This window comes from Sceloporus occidentalis, unplaced genomic scaffold (genome assembly GCF_023333645.1).
Source record: "Sceloporus occidentalis isolate IW3139 unplaced genomic scaffold, rSceOcc1.0.p SCAF_6, whole genome shotgun sequence".
NCBI lineage: Eukaryota > Metazoa > Chordata > Lepidosauria > Squamata > Phrynosomatidae > Sceloporus > Sceloporus occidentalis.
The window spans coordinates 65,074,492-65,099,207 of NW_028316986.1; the positions used below are offsets into that span (position 1 = coordinate 65,074,492).

Genomic DNA, 24,716 nt, shown 5'->3' on the forward strand with positions numbered 1-24,716 from the left:
TAATGTATCTAGTTTCTTCTAAATAACTACCATGTGATGGAAGGTAATGTGCTGGACTTTGGCTGCAGTACCGCAGATACATTCTGTGGTAACAATCTTTCTTCCTGGTGAGGTGCCAATAATATTGATATCAATAGTAGATTCCCTTGCAGGCCTAATTCCAGTTAGATGGAATTTTTATTGGGAATTTTTAATGTTAGCCTTCCACTGTTTTACACTGTGATCCTATCTTGTCTTAGCCCTTAGTTTATCAACTGTATTTATTTGTACAAGCTAACAAATATTTTTGTCTCGATGTCTGAGTCTGAAGCTTCAAGTGGGTCAGTGTGGGTCATAACTGTTAAAGAGAGAATAAAGCAAGAACTGTTTAAATGTGGCCTGTCTTTGCAATTTAGGTATTTGCATCTTCTGTCTTTTTCGCTATTCCTTTCTCTTGTACTACTGAGCCTTGTCCCCAAGTCTTTCTTTTATTCTCGGAATGGCAGGCGACATAATCCACTGTCCTTGGGTTTAACCCCACGCACCATCGTTCTTTTTTTGTTAAGACTCCTAACCGTCTTCTCCATCAGATTTTTAACTGCTTGCCCTGCCGTCTGGCCACTGGGAATAATTCTCCACTCAAGCATTGAAGGGCAGAGCAAATTATCAACTATCCTATTAAGTTTTTGAAAAGGGCAGAATGATGTTTGCTTGGCTAATTATTCCAACAGCTGATGATAGTACTGGTCCCAGCAGCAGTTATTAAGAGAAAGGGGTCTGATCGGAAGTAACCCAAGTAGCCAACTGAACTGCTAAAAAATGGGGAAAGCAAAGGAGCAGGGTGGTACAGCAGGTTACAAAGAATGGACCTTTTCTACTATAATTCATTTTACACAGTTTCTGTACCTGGTGCATCTGATATAGTTGTACTGTTGTTAGAGCTGCTGGGATATTTTCTGTCATACATTATACTTCCTTGCTATTTCCAGTGATGTTTTTAGGGCGGTCTTAGTATTTCATGCTTTTCTCATTGTAGTTTTATTCTCAGTCTAGTGGCTGCCTATACATATTATCAACTCAGACTTTAGAGACAAAGTTTAAGAGATGTTGACAGTTGCACAGTACATTTAGTATAATAAAGACACTGTAGCTATTTTTAAGTGTCCAGTTGTTAAAAATCTACTTTCAAAATATTTTAAGTCACTTTTTGACAGTTGCTTACTTTTTGTTTAAATATTTTCCATGACAATTTTATATTATACTAGTCAAGCTTTAAAAAACTGTACACCATGTATTTCAAAATATTCTTCTTCATTGTGCAGGAAAATGTGGAATGTACTTTGTGGAAGACAATGCTTCTGATACAGTAGAAAGCCCAGTAAGTGAAAGTTGTGAATTGATTTTCAGTGGAGTTCCAGTAATAACATGTATTAAGAGTGCTAAGAAGTCAGACCCATTTTTCCATGTATGATGTGAGTAACCATGTTAGGAAAATTAACTTTTCTTAGTAAATGTTTCAGAAATACCACTCCCCTGGGGTATCTGTAAAGTTATATATATTCAAAATGTTTATTTACTGAATATATTTCTACCAAAAGTGATGTCCAAGGCAGCAACAATAGCTAAATAGTATTCAGATTACAAACAGCATTTAAAACACATAAGTAAAAAAGAAATAACACACAAGAAGTTAAGAATCTCTCCAATAGCAGTTGAAAATTTAAGAACTATTAGCATGTCAAAGAAATTCATTATAAATCATATCATTTTAAAAGCTAAAAACCACTACATGCTGTATTTATTCAGAGTTTTCATGGAGAAACTGAACCAGCATCATTTTCATGGACGTTTGAAGAAATTAAAGAAGTGCACAAGCGTTGGTGGCAACTAAGAGACAATGCTGTGGAAATATTTTTAACCAATGGCAGAACTTTGCTGTTAGCTTTTGACAACACAAAGGTAATCATTTTGCAATTTGGATCAGAGAGGTTTTCCTACATTTCTTTAATATATACCAAAAAAAGTATATGGAAAACTCCAAAATGGGACTGAGGAAGAGCACAGAGACACACTCATTCAGGCTCAGATGGCTTTGTACTATTCAAACCCGAAAAAACAGATTAATATTTCATGGTTTCAATTATATTTGAATGAATGGAAAAGTATTTATGACTAATATTTTTTTCCTTCATTTTCATCTGGTATGGAGTCAATTGCACGGGTGTCTGTTGCTGGAATCAATTTTGATTTTTGATAAGAGCAGGAACACATTTTAGATAGATCTTGCTTAAAAGGTTTAGTGGGAAAGTAAGTACAATTTAACAAAAAATGATATTCAGTTTCAACAGTCATGGCAAAGTTAGCAATTATGACAGGAGCAATATATATAAACTTTGATAAAATAATGGAGGTTAACAGAGAACACATGCTTTTAAGTGAGCCTGTACATGAATTGGATGACTCTCTGTTTTGGCAGTCTTGAGATTACTGCAGCAATTTAACGAGTGCTGTTGATCAGAACATAATATAAATCAATGTTAGATGATTTTCCCCAAAAAAAGTCAAAGAAGTGTACAATCAACTAATTAACATTCAACACCACTACATTAATAAACACAAAATGGAATTCATTACAAATGCAGTTTCATTCAGTGGACTGACAAAACAAAAAGATTTCATAATCCATTGCTGAAAACTGAGGGAACTCCATCTTTTCTCTTGAATGAATTATTTGGGGCATTACTGCCAATCTTGATGACTATTAGCTGCTGCTTTCTGAAGTTGCCCCATAGATAGCAGAGTGGGGATATTCCATAAAATAGCATGAAAGGTTTATCGGTGTATGTGTTCTTTGTGAGGAATGGTTATCTGTTTTAAGTTTGGATGATTGCCTAAACAGTGTTGAAACTAGTGCTAAGATTTTAAGGATGCATGTAAGTATAGGTGGCTAAGGTACTAAAATAGACAACTGAAAATATATGTGGTTAAAAAGGCTAAATCCTTTTATGTTTTAATAAAAGTTTAATATTCTTTATAGGTGCGTGATGATGTGTACCACAACATCTTAACAAACAACCTCCCTAATCTCCTGGAATATGGAAACATTACTGCATTAACACACCTGTGGTACACTGGACAGATCACTAATTTTGAGTACCTTACTCATTTAAATAAACATGCAGGCCGTTCTTTCAATGATCTCATGCAGTATCCAGTATTTCCCTTTATACTTTCTGACTATACCAGTGAGACCCTGGACCTGAATGATCCTTCTGTTTATAGGTAATAGTAAATGTTTAAAGCTCATTCTTTCAATGTGACTTACTGATGAAATTATGGTTTGCTGTAAAATTCATGGGGGGATTTTTTTTCTTGTCATATTTTTAATTACAGTAAGTTAGTAGTTTATGGAATTGACAACATATATATATATATATATATATATATATATATATATATATATATATTTATTTATTTATTTTAATTTCAGAAATCTGGTCAAACCAATAGCTGTGCAATCAAAAGAAAAGGAAGACCGTTACGTGGACACTTACAAGGTATTTAAAATACTTAACCTGTCCTTTTAAATAAAATTCAGAATAAACTTTTATTCAGTCATTATTTATTTAATGTATATTCTGTGATTCTCCCAATATGGATCCAGGCAGCTCATAATGTGAGATAAAACTAAATACAGTTAAAATAATACAAAAGTTAAACAAATAAACAATTATATTAAAAACATTGATTTTAAAAATGTTGAAAAGGCAGTTAAAACATAATAATAATGGAAATAAATCATACCTCAATTAAAAGACCTTTTCCATTAGCCATTCTGGTGGCAAAAAGAGGTCAAATAGGAGGCAAACCTTGCCTTCCATGTAGAGGAATTCCACAACCTTGCTGTGGGTAATAATTTGGTATGGAAGAAGAACTCTATAAAACTTTTTTGCAAGAATGTGTGCACATACTTGGCTGCTGATTTATATGAGTGAAAGTCAATAAAATATGATTCAGTGTTCTTTCCCATACAGGCTCTGATAAGAGACAAATTGCATGCCTGTTCTCAACTGCCCTCAGTGTTGTTTGATAGGTCTTAAGGGATATTTTTCTTGTGTACCTTTGCTCATTTTCAACCTTCAACCTGGTGAACTACTTAGTCATACTCAAGGAGCAGTTGTCTTGAACTAAATATTACAAGGCAGAGTGTAAAGGTGTGTTGGCTGCTTAGCTGATGTAAAAAATACCTCATTAATGAGAGTATTACAATCTGCTTTTTAAAATATTGCTTGTTTTTTTTAAAAAAAAATTGCTAAGTAGTAGTTATCCCCTTCCTAATAGGTAGGATTCATTTAGTAAGGCAGGGTGAGAATCATTCAGACCACATGAAGATTCCAAGGCTGTTCTAAAAAAAAAAAAACCTTTGAAAACCCCTTCCCCCAAATTCAGGGGAACAGAAAATATGAATGGCTTTTCCTGGAAACTTCCACAAGCAGTAATTCTCTTCTAGAGCAGGATGGTGCCCCACCTTTTGTTTTAGCAGAAAATCTAGCACAGTACCAAATAGTAATTCATGTTTACAGATTAAAATATATCAACAAAACGGTTATAAAATAAATAGTGATATGACTTTGTAATGGATGCTTCTTTGCTGATAAAGTGCAGAGGAGAGGAAATAATAAACCACATTTATCCCCCAACCTCTTTTGGTGGCCCCACTGAGCAGTCCAAATCCCCCAGACCAACCAGTTTTTAAAAACAAATTGATAAAAAGATGTAAAACACAACAAAACACTGTCTGGAGTGTTATGCCGTGGGTCCTTGGCTCAAATGAGCAGGGATATAAATGAAATGAATGAATATATGGAATGAATGAATGATACTATTAATATTATGCCTTAAAACATTTCCCTGATCCCTCTGACCTCCAAAACCCAACTTATCCCAAATTAGTAAAAAAAACAGTTGAAGAAATAGGAAGTGAAGAATGGATGCGACCTTTTGGTCAGCACAGGGGCAGCAATTAGAAATGTGGAAATACCACATTTGAGAGAACAGTTCTCTTGACTTTCTCACAACTGTTGGGGCAACAGAGGTGTATTCCAAATCTTATCCCAGGTGTAAGCTAGGCGGCAGTGTCATGTGAGCTAACCTTATGGGATGCTGGTTGACATTATTTGCCAAACTAATTTCAGTCCAGACAAAACAGATTCTGTTAGTGGGAAGTGACGTCTAACTGTTTCTAAATGGGATCATATATACAAATGATCAGGTTGAGTAACCATTTCAGCATGTTCTTAGATCTGGCCCTGTCATCAGAAACTCAAATAACCTTGGTGTCCTAAATGTGTCTTGTAGCTATAGTTGGAGCGCCAACTGTAAGACTTACTTAAAGGAAACCTTGCTACTGTTGTCTATGAATGTCTGGATATAGTAATGCATTGTGTAACAAGCTAACTGTTACACAATACACACAATAACTGGGATATTTTCTTTAGAGGCTCTTCTCTGAATTCTTTGCTTTCAGAAGTGAAGCATGCAATGACTGAGGAGAGATCCACCTCTCCTATGGCTTCCCACTTACGGAATACTGTTTGCACAGTGTGTTGACTGCCAACAAGTCTGTTGTCCTATTGGTGCCATGTGAAGCCTTTTTTATTTGATCAGGTTTTTTAAGATCATCACATTTTTTTTATGGAATATTCATTTTAGCTGTTACAGTTCTTTGATATTTATAATGCTGGCTTGTTAGCTTTTCTTTTTTAAACTATTGATTCAAATAAATTTTAAAGGAGCTTACAAAGAAGAGTATTAAATGCTTAAAATAAATATATTAGTGCAGGTAAACATTGTCAATTGCTCATAGGATTGCTTTCTTGGACAGAAATTGACCTTTATTCTTTGGGTCCTTTTTGTTGCAGTATCTAGAAGAAGAGTACCGTAAAGGAGCTAGAGAAGATGACCCAATGCCACCCGTTCAGCCTTATCACTATGGATCTCATTATTCCAATAGCGGAACAGTACTTCATTTCCTGGTTAGAATGCCTCCTTTTACAAAGATGTTTTTAGCTTATCAAGGTAAATTTACTCTAGGTTTTCATGATAGAATTTTTTTATTGATAATTTTTGTATAAAAGCTGTTTGGTATTCATTGCTATTTTGTCAACTCTGTGGATACTGAGTTATGATGTATCTATGGGTAGCTGTGTTCGCCATGTAGTAAAGTACAATAACATCCAAAATCCACAAACCAGTAATACCTTTTAAGTTGTTTGAAGACACAAATGAAATGTCTTATGAATTTGGCTGGTACGACCTGCTATAAAACTTATATTGTACAGAAAGGAGTTGTATGAAAAAATTTATTGATTATGATGGTCTAGCTACAAAACACAGAACACTAGTAAGTGATTTTAATATGAGCATAGAATAATCCTTAGAAATTAATAAATAATTGGCTTGCTGAAATGTTCCATTTCCTGTAACGTGTGCATGCCATACATGTACCGCCATATGCAGGGACACATGATAAGGTAAAATTAATCTGTATTCGTTTGGCTTTCTACCATTATGAACATCTCTAAATGTATAGTTATAATGACATGTTACTTTCTACAGTGTAACCAGCTTCATATGGCTTTATTTTACAGATCAGAGTTTTGATATTCCAGACAGAACCTTCCACTCCACTAATACAACTTGGCGCCTCTCATCATATGAATCCATGACTGATGTAAAGGAGCTTATTCCAGAATTTTTCTATCTACCCGAGTTTTTAGTTAACAGAGAAGGTATGTTGAGAAAATAGCGATCAATATCATCTTTTTAAAATATAATCGGCTGAGATCTTGTTCAGTTCCAGCAAAACAGAATCTCCTGCAGATTGTTCAGTACATGCCTTCCAGAAGAAGGTGGCTGTATCCATAGCTGCCTTCCTTTTCAGCATCTGGCTCTGAGGGGTCCGTAGAATGAGCCACTATGGGAGGGGAGGCTTGGGAAATATCTTTGCATTTTTAACATTTTCCAAGCCAACTTGCATAATGCCTTCACTCAGAGGAAACCCCAGGCAGGAATTGAAAAGACAAGCAGTTCTGGGTAGAACTAGCTTCTTTTGAGAGAATTCTTCTGGTTGGACATTGTGCAGGCTTCTATTTATCCCACAGTTTCCACCAATTATGAAGACTTCTGTTTATCCCCACCCCTCTGCCACCAGTGTGAGAATCTCCTCCTGTCCCACTGCTGTGGCATCAAATATGAGGACTTTCTAGATACCCTCAGAGTTCCTGAGGTTTTGCCAGTTGCTTCCTCTCCATGGTATTCGTTGGCAGTCTCCCATCCAGGTATTAACCAGGACTGCCCTGCTTAGCTTCCAAGATCTGACAGAATCCATTGCCTTTAGGGTATTTAGGTCCAGTTTAGGGCATAGCGCAAATAATTTCAACCATAAAAATCAAACAGTTTGAAGAATCTGTAAATGAGTTGCTTTTCATCTGGTGCATTTAAGGTCTTTAGGCATTTACCTGTATAAAAATGTAATAATAACATATCTAACATGCATTGTATTGACCATGCAAACGTAAACCAGCTAGTATAAACTGCTGCCTATTTTTATAGGATTTGATTTTGGGGTACGTCAGAATGGTGAACGAGTTAACCATGTGAACCTTCCACCATGGGCTCGAAATGACCCCCGACTTTTTATTCTAATCCACCGTCAAGCATTAGAATCTGATCATGTTTCCCAAACAATCTGTCACTGGATTGATTTAGTATTTGGGTATAAACAAAAAGGGAAGGCTTCAGTTCAAGCTATCAATGTCTTTCACCCTGCTGTAAGTATCGTTTTTTCATAACTTATTTGCTTTGGTTTCTGGTAGAAACTGTTTTGTGGAAAGTATTATTGTATAGCTAGGAATGGAGGGGCCAGAGTTTCCCACCCCTGTACTAAAGAAAATATGGAATAGATAGCAATCTGCGTTGACAAAAATTCCACTTTGTAGAACTAACTGGTAGAATGACATAGGATAGATGTCATGGACTGCTGGCACACAATGCCAGAAACACCACAGCAGCCAGAAGGACTCACCCCAACACATGTCAGAGGAGTCCCCCGTTGTGCCGGGTGCTGCTTCCAGAAGTCTCAAAACCATGCAAGACTTCCGGCTTCAGAAGATCTTGTGAGATCTCCCAAAGTCCTGCCCCAAGCCTAGCAGGATTGGCTGGTCTCACAAGGCTGGGAGCCATGCTTATGGGCCTATTTAACACCAAGAGCATGTGGTGGCATCCATTCTGTGCTGGGCTGCCAAGAATCATAGATGTCATGGACTGCTGGCACAGAACGCCAGGTACACCTCCGCAGTCAGAAGACACTGGTTTGCTTTGTTTTCAAGTTTTGGAATGCTCAGATTTCTGCTCTGTGTGCTACATGCTTTGTTTAGATGATTATGAAAACTAAGAGAAAGTAGAAAAGTTAGTCCTGGAGCCTTGGTACTGATTTGCTCAAGCTTTACATTGTACCTGATTATTTTAAGAATGCCACCTAATAAAGAGCCTTTATCACATGAAAAAACAAAGCAGAAAGAGCCAGAGAGTAGCAGCTTTCTCCGTGCCTTACTGTATGACATTGTAATGCTTAAGTTTTCTTCTCATGGTAGATGGTTGTAAAAGTGTGTCTTTTGAAGAACTGATTCTTCCAGCTAGAAAAAAATACATGTTTTTAAAGTCATCTACTTCAGGAAGAGAACGGAAGCACTACAACGTGTGGTAAGGCACAGAGAAAGCTGCTGCTCTCTGGCACCATTTCTGCTTTGTTTTCTTATGCGATAAGGGTCAAATAAAGTCTCAAGCACATGATATGCACTCACAACTCAACCACCTCCGATTATATAGTGAGACCTCTCATCCATCTGCCTCTACCCACCCACCATGCACCTTATTTCTTTCTTTCTGACTCATATTTTAGACGTACTTTGGCATGGATGTATCAGCTGTCGAAGATCCAGTTCAAAGAAGAGCCCTAGAGACAATGATAAAAACATACGGACAAACCCCTCGCCAGCTGTTCCACACTGCACATGTCAGCAGACCTGGATCAAAACTCATTATGGAAGGAGAACTCCCTGCTGCCATGGGATTATTAGTGCAGTTTGCTTTCAGAGAAACAAGGGAGCATACCAAAGAGATTGTATATCCGGTATATCGTTGTTACTCATAAGGATGTATCAATGTTATTCACAAGGTTGTTCACAATTCAGTATGTAACAGCTACTGCACCCTGGGTTTTTTCCCATTAGGGGAAAAAGGTTTATTTTGATTTGTTGTTGTTGTTTTTAGGAAAAACTTGGCAAGAGAGCATCTCGAAGGGAATTAGGCTCAGAGCCTGACTTAATCTTCTGTTTCCCTCTATACTGTTTTCTTTGGATAGGAAGCCCTTTTTTTCTGGACTGCAAACCATCAAATCATTATTTGTGTTTCAGGGTGCTTGCTTACTTTATTTTGATAGCTATGAATGTTTGCATAGTAAGGGAGGTTGCCTTGAGAAAGGGGGGTGAAAGAATTTTGTTCTTTTAAATTATTCTGTAAAGCTTTAATTAACACTTCCACTAGTACAACTTCATCAAATACTGTTACTAGCTTTCTTCTCAGAAATGTTTTTCTAAAATCCAAGGTAATCTTTACTACATTTCTTTTTCCTAGGAGACCAGTTATCTACTCTAAAAATAAAAAGATCAGTCTGATGTGATTTGCCTTTAGATAATTTGTCCTTTTACAGTATGGCTGCTTCAGATATTATAGTCCCAGTGAACAATTCCTATTCTATTTACTGACATGCTTCTTCTACCCCCACCCTTCCATCTTTTCTTCACACCCTGGTTCAGCAACACATGGTTTCTTAAACCATAGATTCCATTACTTTGAACTGAGAAAATGGTTCAAGGGGACCCTGCAAACTAGCATAGAGACCAGAACTGTTCTTTACCCTGCAAACTAGCATAGAGACCAGAACTATTCTTTTTAAATAAACTATTGTTTATCAGTCTGGAGTTGTTACTTCTGAATTGTGGCTTTCTTTTCTGCCCTCCTACCTTTCTTGTTGTAGGACCTTATCTTTAACTAAATAATTTATATTCAACTTTAAAGGGCATAGCTAGAGTGACTCTTTACAGTTCCTTTACTGACTACTGCTTTATTTCATTGTCTTTGTTCTAGAGTCCTTTACCTTGGATCAAAGGCTTAAAGTGGGGAGAATATGTAGGTTCTCCTAGTGCCCCAGATCCTGTGGTTTGCTTTAGCCAGCCACATGGAGAAAGATTTGGCTCCCTGCAGGCTCTGCCCACAAGAGCTATTTGTGGTTTGTCCCGAAAATTCTGTCTTCTGATGATATATAGCAAAGAGCAAGGTAAGAATGTTAGGTTATTGTGGTCTGAACAGAAGCACTGGAAAAAGAAATAATAAAGCCAACAGAATTATCTAGATGCTCTACTGTTGTCAGAATCTGGCATATTCTGTCATAAGATTGTTGCCATGGTTGTTGTAATGTATAGGAAATTTAGTGTTTTGGATATGTGAGACTATTATATGCTTATTTGGAAATAATGAGAGTGATGGGAAGTATAGTAGTAATAGACATAATTGTTGGTGCCTGAAAGGATTGCTTGTGGCCTGATGCAGGAATGTGCAGACATGTGGAGGAGGAAACTTCTCAGAGTATTTTGGTGGGAAACAGAAACAGGCTGGTAGCAGGCTCTCCAAGGAGTCAATGTGAATGTTAATGCATGCAGCCAACTTTCAGTATGTTTGAAATATCCTTTTCAGCAACTCGTTAACAAGCATTAATTACTACAGGAAATAAGGCTGAACAAATGAGGGGGGCATGCAAAAAGGGGGGTTGTACATTTTAATTAGTAAACAAATTTAGGAGAAGCCTGCAAAAATTTGGGGTGGGGCATTGTTAATTTTATGCCAGTGTTGGTGGATGATGGCACTTCTGTCTGCAGATACCTTCCCTCTAACACCTATGTGTTTCTGAAATGAAGATTTACTGTTTGCAATATAGAAGACTTGTTTACTGAAGTCTGGGGACAAAGGCAGTTCTTGACACTTGTCTAATCTCTAACATGCAGAAACAATCTACATATTATTGGGACATGTGCTACCTGGGAAGGGTAGTTGTTGTTGAAATCCCAAATTGTATGGGAGCTGAGCTATGTGGGAAAGAATTTGTGGGTCCCATGTGACTTGACACAATTTTAACTGCATCTGCAACCAAACTTAAATGATTCTACAGATGTAATTATATCCTTGGTCAATATGAAATACATGCAGCCAGCTTTCAGCATGGTTTGAAATCTCTTTTGCAGTCACAATGGCTCATATGTGACCTCGGTTGCAGCAACTCTTTAACAAGGATTGATTATTGCAGGAAACAGATATATTTTTTAAAAATCTAAAAGTTTTAAAGGTTTGTGTTCTCTGAGAAGTGTCTGCGATATTGATACTAAGATATGAGTAGCTCAGATAACTAAAGTTGAAAATAGCCATGTTATTTTTCTTTTTAAAAAATACTTAAATTGTTGCACAAACATTCTAATGCCTATTTTAAAAGCCAAGCACTGCCAGAGCAATTCTTTTTGTAACCTAGAATCATTGGAATTTTCTATTTTGTCTGACTATCTTGACTGTTGTTGCAGGTGTTAGAAGTATGCACAGTACAGATATCCAGTGGTCAGCAATCCTAAGTTGGGGTTATGCTGACAATATTTTAAGACTGAAGAGCAAGCAAAGTGAACCTCCAATTAACTTTATACAAAGTTCACAGTTTCACCAGGTATAACTCCTTAATTCTTGTCTTGCAAAGTAACTTTTCATCTATAACATGCAATGTATGAAAAAATCTAAGATTTAGCAGTCATTTCACTGCAGAAAAAAACAGTTGTAGCACATTTACAACTAAAGCCTTGTACATATGTAATGTTATTAAAACTAAAAACAAGGCTTGTGAGTATTTACTCTGCTCTTGTTCCTTTGATGTGTAGATTCTGTTATGGTTTACTAAAAGCACACTTTCTTGTTAACATTTGCACAAGGCTACTGGTTCTACCTCTGCATGCCGATCAGGGTCTGATGCAAGTTTCATATTCTGGTTTGTCATAAGATCAAACCATAGTTTACCTGTTTGGATATACTAGAAAAAATGTGGTGTACTGAGCCCCAGGAATGATTTATTATGATATGAAATGGGTAGAGCATGTAGCACAATACTATTCCTCTATTGTAGGGAATAGGCATCTAGCTAATACCAGTTTTGTCTCTTACCAGACCTTGTGAGGCCATTCTCCCTAAACCTTAATACCCCCATTTTTATTTTTTATTTTCTTGAAGAAGTCCTCAGGAAGGGGAGTGCAGGAAGCAATTTCTCTATACTCCCACTTGTTATAGCCCAGCAAGGGATTTTTCCAGTTATTGGGTGGTGGGGGGGAGGTCCTCTGTGCCTCAAACAATTTAGGGAAAAATGCACCGAAATTGCCTCTTCTCGCCACTAGAGGCTTTGTGGGGTAAAATGGCTATTTTTCCCCAAAACCTTATTTTTTGGAGAGAGAGGGGTTGAGTCCACAGTGATCTTTGGGTCTCATAATAATGGTTGTGGGAGCAGCATACAGCACTTTGCTCACCCCTGCACAAAGTGAATTTAATGAAGCTTGATGCACTGAAGCATTTCTGATTAGCCAGTTCCTCTATGTTGCCCTGTAAACTGTCTCTGGCACCACTACACCTTTTCCCATGGAACTACCTATGTATCACAGAGTAACTGCTTTTGAATTAGGAAAAGGAGTCCTTCTGTACACATAAATTACATAACTCAGTGCTGACTGGATTTCTACCCCTAGTTAACTAGGTGTAGGCATCTCTGTGGCTAATAAAACTTTAGCTATTGTCTGTCTGTCTATATAATGGAAGGAGACAACATAGCTGAAGAAGTAAGAAATGTAAATTTGCTAAAGTATGTAGAATTTAATGTTTATAATGTCTTGTGTATTTTTGTTTGTTTGTTTATATCTAAGGTAACCAGTTGTGCTTGGGTGCCAGACAGCTGTCAACTTTTTACCGGTAGCAAATGTGGTGTCATCACAGCATATATGAACAGATTTACTAGTAGTACAGTAAGTGAATGAAAGGGGAAACTGTAACTGTTTAAAAGCCTGACTGTTGTAGATGTTTAAATTCTCATGGGTACTCATACTTTTTCCTAGAATCAAAAAGGAAATGCCTCCAATTCCATTCCATTTACCTGCCAATTTCTATTCACCTATATTGTATATGATCTAATATAATATACGTAATTGCACAAAATTGTTCTTTTTTCATAGTTTGCTAGATATATGAATGTTTGGAGCCAATTCACATGAGATGCAGGATATCTGTGATCAGATTATGTGATAAATTAATTTACCTATACATTTTCTTGCTGTGGCATTAATGGTTTTTTAAAAAATCTGAAAACAGTTGGGGAAAGGGTTAAAACCCACCATCGGTGCTACCTGTGCCCATCAAAAGTAGATACTTCCATGCCTGCTGTAAAATTTGAATTATAATAATATTGGTGTTAGATTAACTACTCTTCAGAACATTATATCAAGCCAAAAACTATTTTATTGGAACTAATTTTGGTTTTTTAAAAATCTGGTTAGTAATACAAGAAAAAATAATAACCCCTTTCTTCCAGTATTTCAAGCTGAACACCAAAAATAGTTTTATTTACAGTATGAAAATAGTATCTTAATAAAAATGTGTTACGTTCAAAATAAATTATTTTAGTTTGGATCCACATTCAGTTTATATATGTGCACTGTATAAATGTGAACACGTCCCTTACTGCTGCTCAGGTGTGTCCTTTCTTTATGGAAACACCACAGTTCTGGCATTTGTACATAGTTGACATAGCCTGCAGTGCAGCTTCTGGGCCTAAACAGCTTCTTGAGACAAAGCCATATGGCATGACAATATGTTGACTAGCATCTGTCTTGGTTTTTGTTCCCAGCTGAGTAAGAGTTATGGGGAACATCATGATTCAGTGCAGCACAGGAAATACCAAGCATACTCTTAATTTGTAACTTATTGAAGTGCATAACTCTGCAGTTCCACACTGTTCGCATGGCATTTTTTGTGCATTTAAAACTAGAGTAATCTGTTAAAATGCCTTAGTAGTGGTATGATATGTAAAACCGTATGAGCAGAATAGACCATCTGCATTCCTAAACAAGAAATTTTAGTGTTGGCTTATTGCCTGCTGAAGTCTAGCAAGCACTGTTTCTGGAGTTGTGACACTGCCATAACTAGTGGGTCTAGGAAAACTCTTAGCTGTTGTCTCTCACCTTTGCTGTCTATCATTATCAGCTGCTTGTGTTAACATACTGCAACTTAATTAGTACTCTAACTTTTAAAGCAGGGAAAAGTGAAATTAAATGGTGTGGTTGAGCAAAGGGTTTCCCCCCATCACAGCAGTTTGTTCTTCACTATGCAAAGAATTATCAATTATTTATGCAAAAATGTGTGCTCTGAAACAGGTCAGTTATATAGAGGAACAGGTTGCTCACCTGTAACTGTAGTTCTTCTAATGGTCATCTGTGCCTTTTCTGTATGCTAATAATTATGGACTTTATCACATGGGGAAAATGGGGGGTTTAAACAATAGTTTTTCCTGGGAAATTGTGTGATGGCGGTGAAGATTTCCACACAATATTACAGTTAAAGAGAACTTATCTGGGGAATAACCAGGGTATAACCAGCAACTAATCATTCATGGGGAAATCCCATTGATGATTATTCCTGGAATAAGTCCTCTCTAATTGTGTTGTGTGTGAAAATCTTCACTGCGATAGCACGACTTTCCTGGGAAAACGACTGTTTAAGCCCCTGATTTTCTCCATGTGTGATAAACTCCTATGTCAGAGATCTGAAGAAGCTACCTTTAATAGAGAATGCTATACTACTGTACCACTAGCTTTTTTGCCAAGTATTACATTTGTTTGTTTTTAAAAAGTGGTACAAATGCCATTGATTTGAGCCTTGAACAGCTTATTTGACAAAATAGTGAAATAGTAAACACAACTGTATAAATAGAAGTCATCAAATGTCTTTGTTCCAACTAGAATAGATCCATTAAATCAGTGAATTGACATAAATGTTGGCTTACCAAAGTTCTACTAATTCCGTACAGTGGCCCCTTGATATCCACTGGGATTTGGTTCCAGGACCCTCCATGGATGCTCAGGCCCCATTATATACAGTGGCATAATAAGATGGTGCCCCTTGTCTAAATGGCAAAATAAAGGTGTGTTTTTGGCATTTATATTTTTGAATATTTTCCAGTTGTGGATTGATTGATTGATTGATTGATTGATTGATTGATTGATTGATTGATTTCTGTGCCACCTTTCCCCCCAGAGAGGGACCCAAGGCGGCTCACAAATAAAAATTCTAACAGATATATTACAATAAAACAATTAAAAACAATATAAATTGCAATTATTAAAACCACAATAAAACCGCAGGAGCCCATGTAACACCCCATATAAAAGCCATCCATTATTACACAGTAAAAGCTTGCCTGAACAAAACTGTTTTTGCTTGCCAACAAAAGCAGAGTGGGAGCCAGCCTTGCTTTTCATGGAAGGGCATTCCAGAGGGTGGGATCAACTACTGAGAAGGCTTTCTCTCATGTCCTCACCAGGCGAGTCTGTGATGGTGGCGGGACAGAGAGAAAGCCTTCTCCTGAGAATCTTAGGGCTCTAGCAGGTTCATATGGGGAGATACAGTCTCTCAAATAGTCTGGACCTTAGCTGTGTAGGGCTTTATAAGTCATGACCAGCACTTTGAATTGTACCCGGAAATGAACCGGTAGCCAATGAAGCTGTTTCAGCAAAGGAGTTAATATGCTCCCTATACTGGTCCCAGTCAGCATTCTTGCACCTCCTGAAGTTTCTGAACAATTTCCAAAGGCAGCCCCATGTAGAGTGTGTTACTGTAGTCCAAATGGGATGTAATCAAGGCATATGTCATTGTAGCCAGATCTGATGGTTGAATCCATCCATAAAAAATCTGAAACTAATTGCTAAAACATCTACCTCTTTATGTCTAGCTGAAATCTCATTTCCTGGACATTATTTTCCCCTCTTCATCCCTTCTCCTGCATAGTAAATTTTAACCATATGGTGATCTTGTTCCTTTTCAGCCTTCTGAGATTGAAATGGAATCCCAGGTGCATCTCTATGGCCATACTGCAGAGATTACTAGCTTGTTTGTCTGCAAGCCATACAGCATAATGATAAGTGTAAGCCAAGATGGAACCTGCATCATATGGGATTTGAACAGGTAAACAGGTCTTTGAATAATTCCATTTGAAATATGTATTGTACTGAACCTCTACATTTTTATTAATTTAGGATTTATTGGCTTGGTTTCATTAATCATAAACTAATATGTAAACTCTGCATCTATTCCATATGTTCAGAACCTAGTATGTTGGTACTTTGGAAAATTTTAGTAACAAAATTGACATGAGAGACAGGTTTATGAAACAATGTGTTGCTTTTAATTGGTGCTACTACTAATGCTGTAATCTAATCTAATTTTTTAAAACTCTGATTCTTATAGGTTGTGCTATGTGCAAAGTCTTGCTGGACACAAGAGCCCTGTAACAACAGTATCTGCTAGTGAAACAACAGGAGACATTGCAACAGTTTGTGATTCAGGTTGGTGCTTCTTTATCAATAATAATAATAATAATAATAATAATAATAATAATAAAATGTTTATGTTAAAATATCAAATAGTTTAAAAAGATAAAAATGTTTAAAACACATTAAAACACCCGAGGCCATACTTTCAATGCTTTCTATTTTGAATGCCTATCTGAAGAGGAAGATATTTGCCTGTCAGTAGAAGGCCATCAAGAAAGGGGCCATTCTGATCTCCCTGGGCAGGGAGTTCCACAGTCTAGGGCAGCCAAAAAAAAAAGGCTCTCTCTTGTGTCCCCACCAACCGTGCCTGTGATGTTGGTGGGATGGAGAGAAGAGCCTCCCCTGAGGATCTCAGATCCTGGGCCATCTCATATAGGGAGATACGGTCTGCCAAATATCCTGGACCTAAACCATATAGGGCTTTATAGGTCATCACCAGCACTTTCAATTGTGCCCGGAAACAAACTGACAGCCAGTGGAGCTGTTTCAACAGGGGTGTTGTGTCATCTCTATAACCTGCCTCTGTAAGCAGCCTTTTGGACCAGCTAAAGTTTCTGAACACTCTTCAAAGGCAGCCCCAAGTAGAGTGCGTTACAGTAATCCAGACAGAATGTAACCGAGGCATGTAGGCCAGATCTGGCATCTCGAGGAACGAGTGCAGTTGGCGCACAAGTTTTAAATGTACAAAAGCACTCCTGGTCACTGCAGAGACCTGGGCCTCCAGGTTCAAAGATGAGGAGGAGTGATTCCCAGGGTCACACAGTATATATAAACCCACTCACTTTCTGGTTAGCATTCTCTGAAGATGCCAGCCACAGATGCTGGTGAAACATCAGGAATAAACTCTTACAGAACATGGCCATATAGCCCGAAAAACCAACAAAAAACTAACCCCTAGACTGTGGAATGATCTGTTGGGAGATATAGTCAGCCCTCCATATTGGCGGACTAGTGAGCTGTGGATTGAATCATCCGTGGATGCCCCTGCCCCACTATCATCATTGGCTGCGTGTTAGATGAACACGGTCATGTCAGTGTGGCCACATGCACATCAACTCCTATTGATGATCATGGGGTTGTTGACAGAAAGGTCCTCTGGGTGACAGTTGTCATGGAGTGAACTGTGCCAGTTGAAAATTTATGAAACTGAAGGGACTTGGATACTTGGGGGCGGGGGGAGAATCTGAAAAATAAAGAAAGTGAAGTGGAAAAGGCTATCAAAGCACTTGGGAGAAATAAATCACAAAGAACAGATGGCATACCAATAGCACTGTTTCAAGATGTAGAGACAGAATCTGTTGAAATTCTAACAAAAATCTGCCATCAAATATGGAAAACAAAACAGTGGCCTACAGACTGGAAGCATTCAATATACATTCCAGTCCCCAAGAAAGGAGACACTAAGGATTGCATTAATCATTGCACTGATCTCCCAGACAAACAAAGTAATGCTCAAGATTATACAAGAAAGTCGAAGGCTTTCATACCTGACATCCATAGTTTTTGTGGGGGTTTTGTGCTATGAAGCCGTGTTCTAGAAGAGTTTATTCCTTTTCTACTCTTCTAGAACATAGCCTCATAGCTCAAAAAACCCACAAAAAACTATTATACGAGAACATTTGTATAAGTTTGAAAGAAGAGTTCTAGGGATACCATGAAACTGCTAAAAAGACAAATGACTGGAGTCTTAGAGCAAATCAAGCCTGAACTCTCCTGAGACAAAACATTGAATTAATTTTGGGAAAGTCCATGGTCAAAGTAACCAGGTCCTTCTCAAACTTGCAGATGGAGTTTTCAATTCATAGCTACTTTAGCCTTTGGGAGGTGTGTGCTTCAGGTGATAGCTGACTAGGGATGGCTGGTTTGGTGGGTCCCAGTCAAGAATATACTCCCTAGACTGCAGGAAAACAGAACTGTGGTATTTACTGTGCAGATTGTTTTTCTGCAGCAGCTGGCAGGGTATACTACTCATCCAGTAGGGTTGTTGATACTGGATGGGGTCTAGTTGAGAAGATGGTGCTCTGGATCAGCTGCGACATGGTTCCTTAAGTCTACGGAGATCCATAGAGACTTATGTTCTTTCACTAGTGGGAGGGTTGAGCTCTCCCCCACTTAGGGCAGAGAAATGATAAAGTAGAAGCCCTGCCTCTTGAGTTAGTGGGCAAGAGAGACTCAAGTCTAGGATACCCTCCCCTCAGCTGCAGAAAAAATAATGATGGTAGCAACAGCTGTTCCATTTTCAAACATCACTCCCTCAAACAGCAAACTGTTGGCTGATTAATGTCTGTCAGTTTGAAAATGAAATTAGGACTACCCAAATATGCAGATGCACTGAGTTTATAAATTTTAATGAAAAGAATGTATGTTTAAAAAACAAAACAAAACAAATAGCCTGTCAATGATCTGTAGTTTTTGAGAATTAATAGGCTGGAATCGCTGTTGGGTAGTCCCAACTGGAGTAGATACATTCAATCACTTATTGAAAGGTGTTGATTGAGTGGATCTACTCTAGTGAGGACTAGAAACAGAATCCAGGCCATGAAAGACTGAGGTGTTAGATAAGAAAACTAATGGAGAAAAAAGAAGCAAGAGGGCAATGACCTATTTATGTCCTTAAAAGGCTGTAGTAAATACCTTGGAGGGAGGATTCAAAGATATAGCTGTGTTAGTCTGTAGAAGCAGTATGTAGAGAGATCTTGTAGCACCTTTGAGACTAACTGAAAGAAAGAGGTTGGCAGCATGAGCTTTTGTAGCTATCAAGTCTACTTCCTCAGATGGAGAGAGGGTTTAAGATGAGTTGTGGGAGGTGTGATATAAAGTTCAACTCCCTTTCATTCAGAGATGTTCAAGAGGAAACAAAGAGGGAAAAGGACACATTTTTTCTGTTCCCCAGTCCCACTGCATTAATATAGCTATACAATTATCATGTTATTTATTTAGAATATTTATACACCACTTCTCAGACACAAAGGCTCTTAGAGTGGCTTACAGTGGAGTTTATCAGACAAGGGAAATTGGAAGTATAATCCAGTGGCAATCTGAACGCAATCATGGGGTTTCACGTTATTGCGTGATAGACTGCCACACACAAATTCAGGCAATGGCATACTATTTTCGGGCAATGGGAAGCCAGTTCGAACGCAATGCGCATTCACGTAATTGCGCTAAACTAGTGACTTTATGTGAATACATTCTGGCCCCACTTTCTTTTCATTTGAATTTAAGAGAAATTCTTCCCATTTGGTAAACTGGAGTCTAAAAAGACATGACACAAAAAGAGAAGGGGATGGCAGTGGGAAGGGGATCAAGTCCATCAGGTACAGCCTGTTCTTCTGTCCTTCTAAGGCCAGGATAGTAGCAGTTAAAATGGAGAGGTGACCTTTTAATGTTCAGTATTAGTATTCTGAAAACTAGTGCTTAATTATGTAGGAAGCTGCCTTTTAATGGGTCAAACTAGTTGTATAGCCCAGTATTCTTGATTCACAGTAGTTCTCCTGGTGCAAAAGTTTGCCCATCACATGCTACCTTGTAGCACAACAGAGGAAGATCTTAGTTCCAGGTGTGGGTGGATGGAGGGTGGTGTCCTTTAACTGTTCAAAACCTCCTTCCCCTGCAATATATGGTTGCTGTTCTAAACTGGCTGGAGCCCTGAATAGGAATTCTCCTTTTGTGAGATGGGGATGCATGGTGCAGCAACATTTTGCTTCAGGACTTTTTATACTGTCTTGTTGCCAGCAGGGAATCATACTGTTGGAATGATCTCAGAGTCTTCCACTATCCTACCTGGAGATGCAATCTTCAGTGCTTTACCTTTGAACCTTGGCACCTCTTTAAAACCCAATGACTGAGATTCTTGTTGACACACACCAGCAAAGACTGGTTTAATAGATGGTATCAGAGGAGAGACACAGAGCCCACTTGCACAGCATGCCTGATGTTGCATCCCCCATGATAGATGATGGTATTGGGATGTGAAATAGCAATAGCAAGTACATTTCTATACCGCTTATCAGTGCACTCCCTAAGTGGTTTACAAAGTGTAAGCTAATTGCCCCCAACAATCTGGGTATTCATTTTAGCAGCCTCAGAAGGATGCAAGCCTGAATCAAGCTTGAGCCCTTTTGCTGGTATTGAACTTACAACCTTATGGTGTGTGATTGAGTGGCTGTAGTACAGGCATTTAACCACTGCCCCACTAGGGCTCCTTCTGGCAGATCTAGATTGGCAGATGTGCAGATCTAGATTGTGGTATGTAGGAACTGTTCAAAAACTAAAGAGCCATGCAGCCTTTTAACAAGTCAGCTTGTTTACTATACAACTTCACAGATGAGATGAGGGTTCGTTTAGCATTATGCAAGTGTACACAAGTATACATGTGAGTTTGAATTCTCTGAATTCATTGCCCTAGTGTCAAATTTGTTATCTAGGATTTTGTATCACAAAGACTCCTGGGGGGAAATACAAGCCAAAATTGCTTTTGTTAATATTGCATCTCTTTGCCTGCTGATACTAAGTAACTGGCAGCTTGGTGATCATATTAAAATGTTCATTAACTATAGATGCAAAATGAAGACAAATAGCAGTGGTGTTCTCATTGCCTCATAAATGGAATGAAATATGCAGCATAGGTGTTTCTAGAAGAGAAGGAAGAAATAGTTAATAATAATGTGGATTAACATTAGCTATTTGTTGATTACAAGATGCCTATAGGATCTGAATTTATTTATAAACAGACCCTAGAGAAAAGGTGGGGAACATTCTCCCCTGAAGGGTACATTTCCTTGGGAATGATGTGGCTGTGTGCCAACAGTGAGTGAAATGGTGAGAGCCACCACATGTGTCCTAGATCCTTGCTCTTCCTGGCTTATTAAAGCTAGGATGGGACTGGATGAGTGGGTAGAGGGAGTGGTTAATGCCTCATTAAAACAAGATAGAGTTTCAGCTTACCTGAAGAAGGCTGTGTGACGGTGAGACTCACCCACCCAACTACCTTTCTCAGATGGCAGCCCAATGGGTCTTTCATATCCCACTGCTGTCACCAATATTTCACGGGATAGCAACTATCCCACTAGTTTGCCACCTAATTTGTGTTGTAACACTCCAGCTCAGTTCTCACTTCTAGTGTCTCCCACACTATAACTCTATTCAGATGCCAGCCCTCTGAGTTATCAAAATCCCAACAGCTTGACACCAATTGTTAATTAATAACTACACACCCGCTCTCTGATGTGTCCCAACTAATAAAAGTATTTTCTCTCTCTTGGTAGTGTTTTGAATATATTTCTTTAAGCACTTCAGACAACTACTTGTTGATAAACAAAAGGACTTCATTTACAAATCTGGTTGAATAAAGTATCTTTCTTAGTGGATGGCATTCAAGATGGATACAATGGATAAATACTTTAGTAGTTACACAGTTTAACAGTTTCTTTTGCTTATCTTTGTAATTGTTTCTTTATAGCTTTATAAATGTTTCTTTATAGTCTTAAGTTCTCACAGAACCTTTATTTATCTTCTGTATCTTTTAATCCTTCTGGGTATCTGTGACTCCACAAGTCACCAGGTACTTTATCTCCCGCAGGAAATTACCACAACAATTTAATTAAGAACTTCCCTCATCCCTATATTGGATACCTAAAAACTCTTTCCACCTGCCCCTCATAGCAGCCTAGCCTAGCCTCAGCGGCTCTTCACTCCTCAGGGTACAATCAACATCTCTCCCTATCTTGGGTATATAATCCCTCTTCTAACTGCATCTCCTAGTAGTCTTCCTTAGCCTTAGCTCCTAAAATTCTCAGGGTGAAATAAAATTCTCTTAACTATCTCCAAGCACTGCTCTGTCCCTCTATTTATACTTGCTCTTGGGACATTTCTAACTTAACTTTGTTTGACCTCATGGCTGCTTCCATCAACTATGACATCCATCTGGGTTGCCTTGCTGGGATAGGACTTGGGAGCACTGTTTTACAGTTTCTTCGTTCATTTAGGTGTAAATCCAGAATGTGAGGCTGAGGAACTTCTATTCCATTGGCCTGTGGGGTCCCTCAGAGTTTGGTTCTGTCTTCCTATTTACATGAAACCACTGGAAAAGGTTGTCTGGTGTTTGGGGGTTTTGTTGCCATTATGCAGATTGTATCCAACTCTGTTACAGTCGGCTCCCTTCCTCTATGGCCTTGCCATCTGCAATAGGAGCATCTGTGGTTAGCCCTGTCCTGGTCACCCCAGTTACATGTGGAGTTCTTTTTTAATAAAGCATTGTTACTGATAGAGAGAGAGAGAATCCAGTACATGCATATAATTGTGTTTGAGTCCTTAATTTTAAAAATCCTTTTAGCTAACCAGTCTTTAAGGGTATTGCTTCATTTTATTCATGTTCTGAATTTTACTTTGCTAATGCAGTGGCTGTATTGTATTTCAGTTGGTGGTGGCAGTGATCTCAGACTTTGGACAGTGAATGGTGATCTTGTGGGACATGTGCACTGTAGGGAAATTATACGCTCTGTTGCTTTCTCTAACCAGCCTGAAGGAGTCTCTATCAATGTGATTGCTGGTGGTTTAGAAAATGGGGTTGTACGGTGAGTTGCTATAATTGAGTGTTTTCTTTTTTGGCTGTGTTGCTTGCTTAAAATAAGCTATAATGCCATCTTCTGAAACTGTATGCCATCCTTTTCTTTCCAAACATCTGTTTTAAGATTATTTCTGTGAAGTATGGGGAACTACAGATTTCTAGAGTAATCCTGTTTTTGTTAACTTTATAACAAAGTATTGAAAAGAAGAAGGACCCTTCAGATATGATCATTTTGCCACAGATTAAAAATGGATTTTTGCTCGTTATAAATATATATATATATATATATATATATATGGAGAGGAAACACATATTACCTAACAAAAGAAGGATTTTTATTATTGAAATGGCATGCTTTCATGTAAAACTTCTTTTTTAATGAATATGTACCCTTTCTTTCATGAATTTCCAACTTGACATTACTCCAAAACTATTCACTCCTAGTGTGTGACTAGGAGAGACAGACAGATTTACTGAACCATAGTCATGGTAGATATTGAGCTTCCATACAAGGAAAAGCTTACACGTTTTGGTGTTTTGAGGAGACAAAAACAATTTGCATGGTTTATACTTTTCATTTAGTAGAATTTGAGATCATCCAACAAAATAGATCAGCAGCATATTTAGGAAAGACAAAAGCAAGTATTATAGCTTATGTGTGTGAAATTAGCTTCAAAAAAAAAAAGGGGGGGTGTCATAGGAAAGGCATGATCTAGGCATCCAGAAAAGGGGAGTGGACACATTTCTGGATGATGGATCTCATAAAAGCAACTAGCTATGAGAAAGAAGTGGAGACAGAATATGTCTGAATACCAATTGCTGAGGAGGAAAGACAAGCAGCAGGGAAGGCTGCATTTGGAAACAAGATGGTTTGTCCATGATAGTGACACAAACATGTGTGTATGTATTAAGGCAATCGGGCCACATTTCTGAGGGCTGGATTTGCAGTTTTCAGAGTACACCTTAAAACATTACAAAAACCTACAACACAAGTATGGCTGAAGATCATGCCAAGCTATATAAGTAAAATGTTTATACTGTGATCATTTATGAAAGCACAATATTACCTCCAGATCTCTAGAAAGCCTTGCCTGTAATTAGATTGCATATGGTAATATTCATTTTTTTTTAAAAAACCCTTCGTTTTCTTTTCTTTTTTCTAGGCTGTGGAGCACATGGGATTTGAAACCTGTGCGAGAAATTACATTTCCTAAGTCAAATAAACCTATTGTGAGGTAAAAAAAATAGGAATTTACTTTATAGCAATTTACTGTTATGCATTCTAAAAAATACATTTTCAACTTAAAATGATTCCATTAGAGTCTGCTTTGCTTATATTTAGAGTTCCTTTGAGGGCTACGTTTTGGACTTCACATAATTCAAACATAGCATTTAAAATAACTTTAACTTTAGTGTCCACTACCTATTAA

General features: G+C 37.9%; 1 protein-coding gene across 4 annotated transcripts in view; it reads left to right on the forward strand.

Annotated features, from left to right (window-relative positions):
- The window catches only part of LYST (lysosomal trafficking regulator), a 123,243-nt gene that overhangs the window by 95,466 nt on the left and 3,061 nt on the right, over window positions 1–24,716 (forward strand). For all 4 annotated transcript variants that reach the window (XM_089529871.1, XM_089529874.1, XM_089529873.1 and 1 more), the window contains 15 exons: window positions 1,302–1,357; window positions 1,786–1,938; window positions 3,017–3,261; window positions 3,470–3,536; window positions 5,901–6,057; window positions 6,630–6,770; window positions 7,594–7,811; window positions 8,942–9,172; window positions 10,189–10,378; window positions 11,670–11,806; window positions 13,041–13,139; window positions 16,211–16,350; window positions 16,633–16,730; window positions 23,137–23,293; window positions 24,450–24,521. In XM_089529871.1, the coding sequence (XP_089385997.1) occupies window positions 1,302–1,357; window positions 1,786–1,938; window positions 3,017–3,261; window positions 3,470–3,536; window positions 5,901–6,057; window positions 6,630–6,770; window positions 7,594–7,811; window positions 8,942–9,172; window positions 10,189–10,378; window positions 11,670–11,806; window positions 13,041–13,139; window positions 16,211–16,350; window positions 16,633–16,730; window positions 23,137–23,293; window positions 24,450–24,521 (2,161 nt within the window). The remainder of the gene's footprint in view (window positions 1–1,301; window positions 1,358–1,785; window positions 1,939–3,016; window positions 3,262–3,469; window positions 3,537–5,900; window positions 6,058–6,629; window positions 6,771–7,593; window positions 7,812–8,941; window positions 9,173–10,188; window positions 10,379–11,669; window positions 11,807–13,040; window positions 13,140–16,210; window positions 16,351–16,632; window positions 16,731–23,136; window positions 23,294–24,449; window positions 24,522–24,716) is intronic.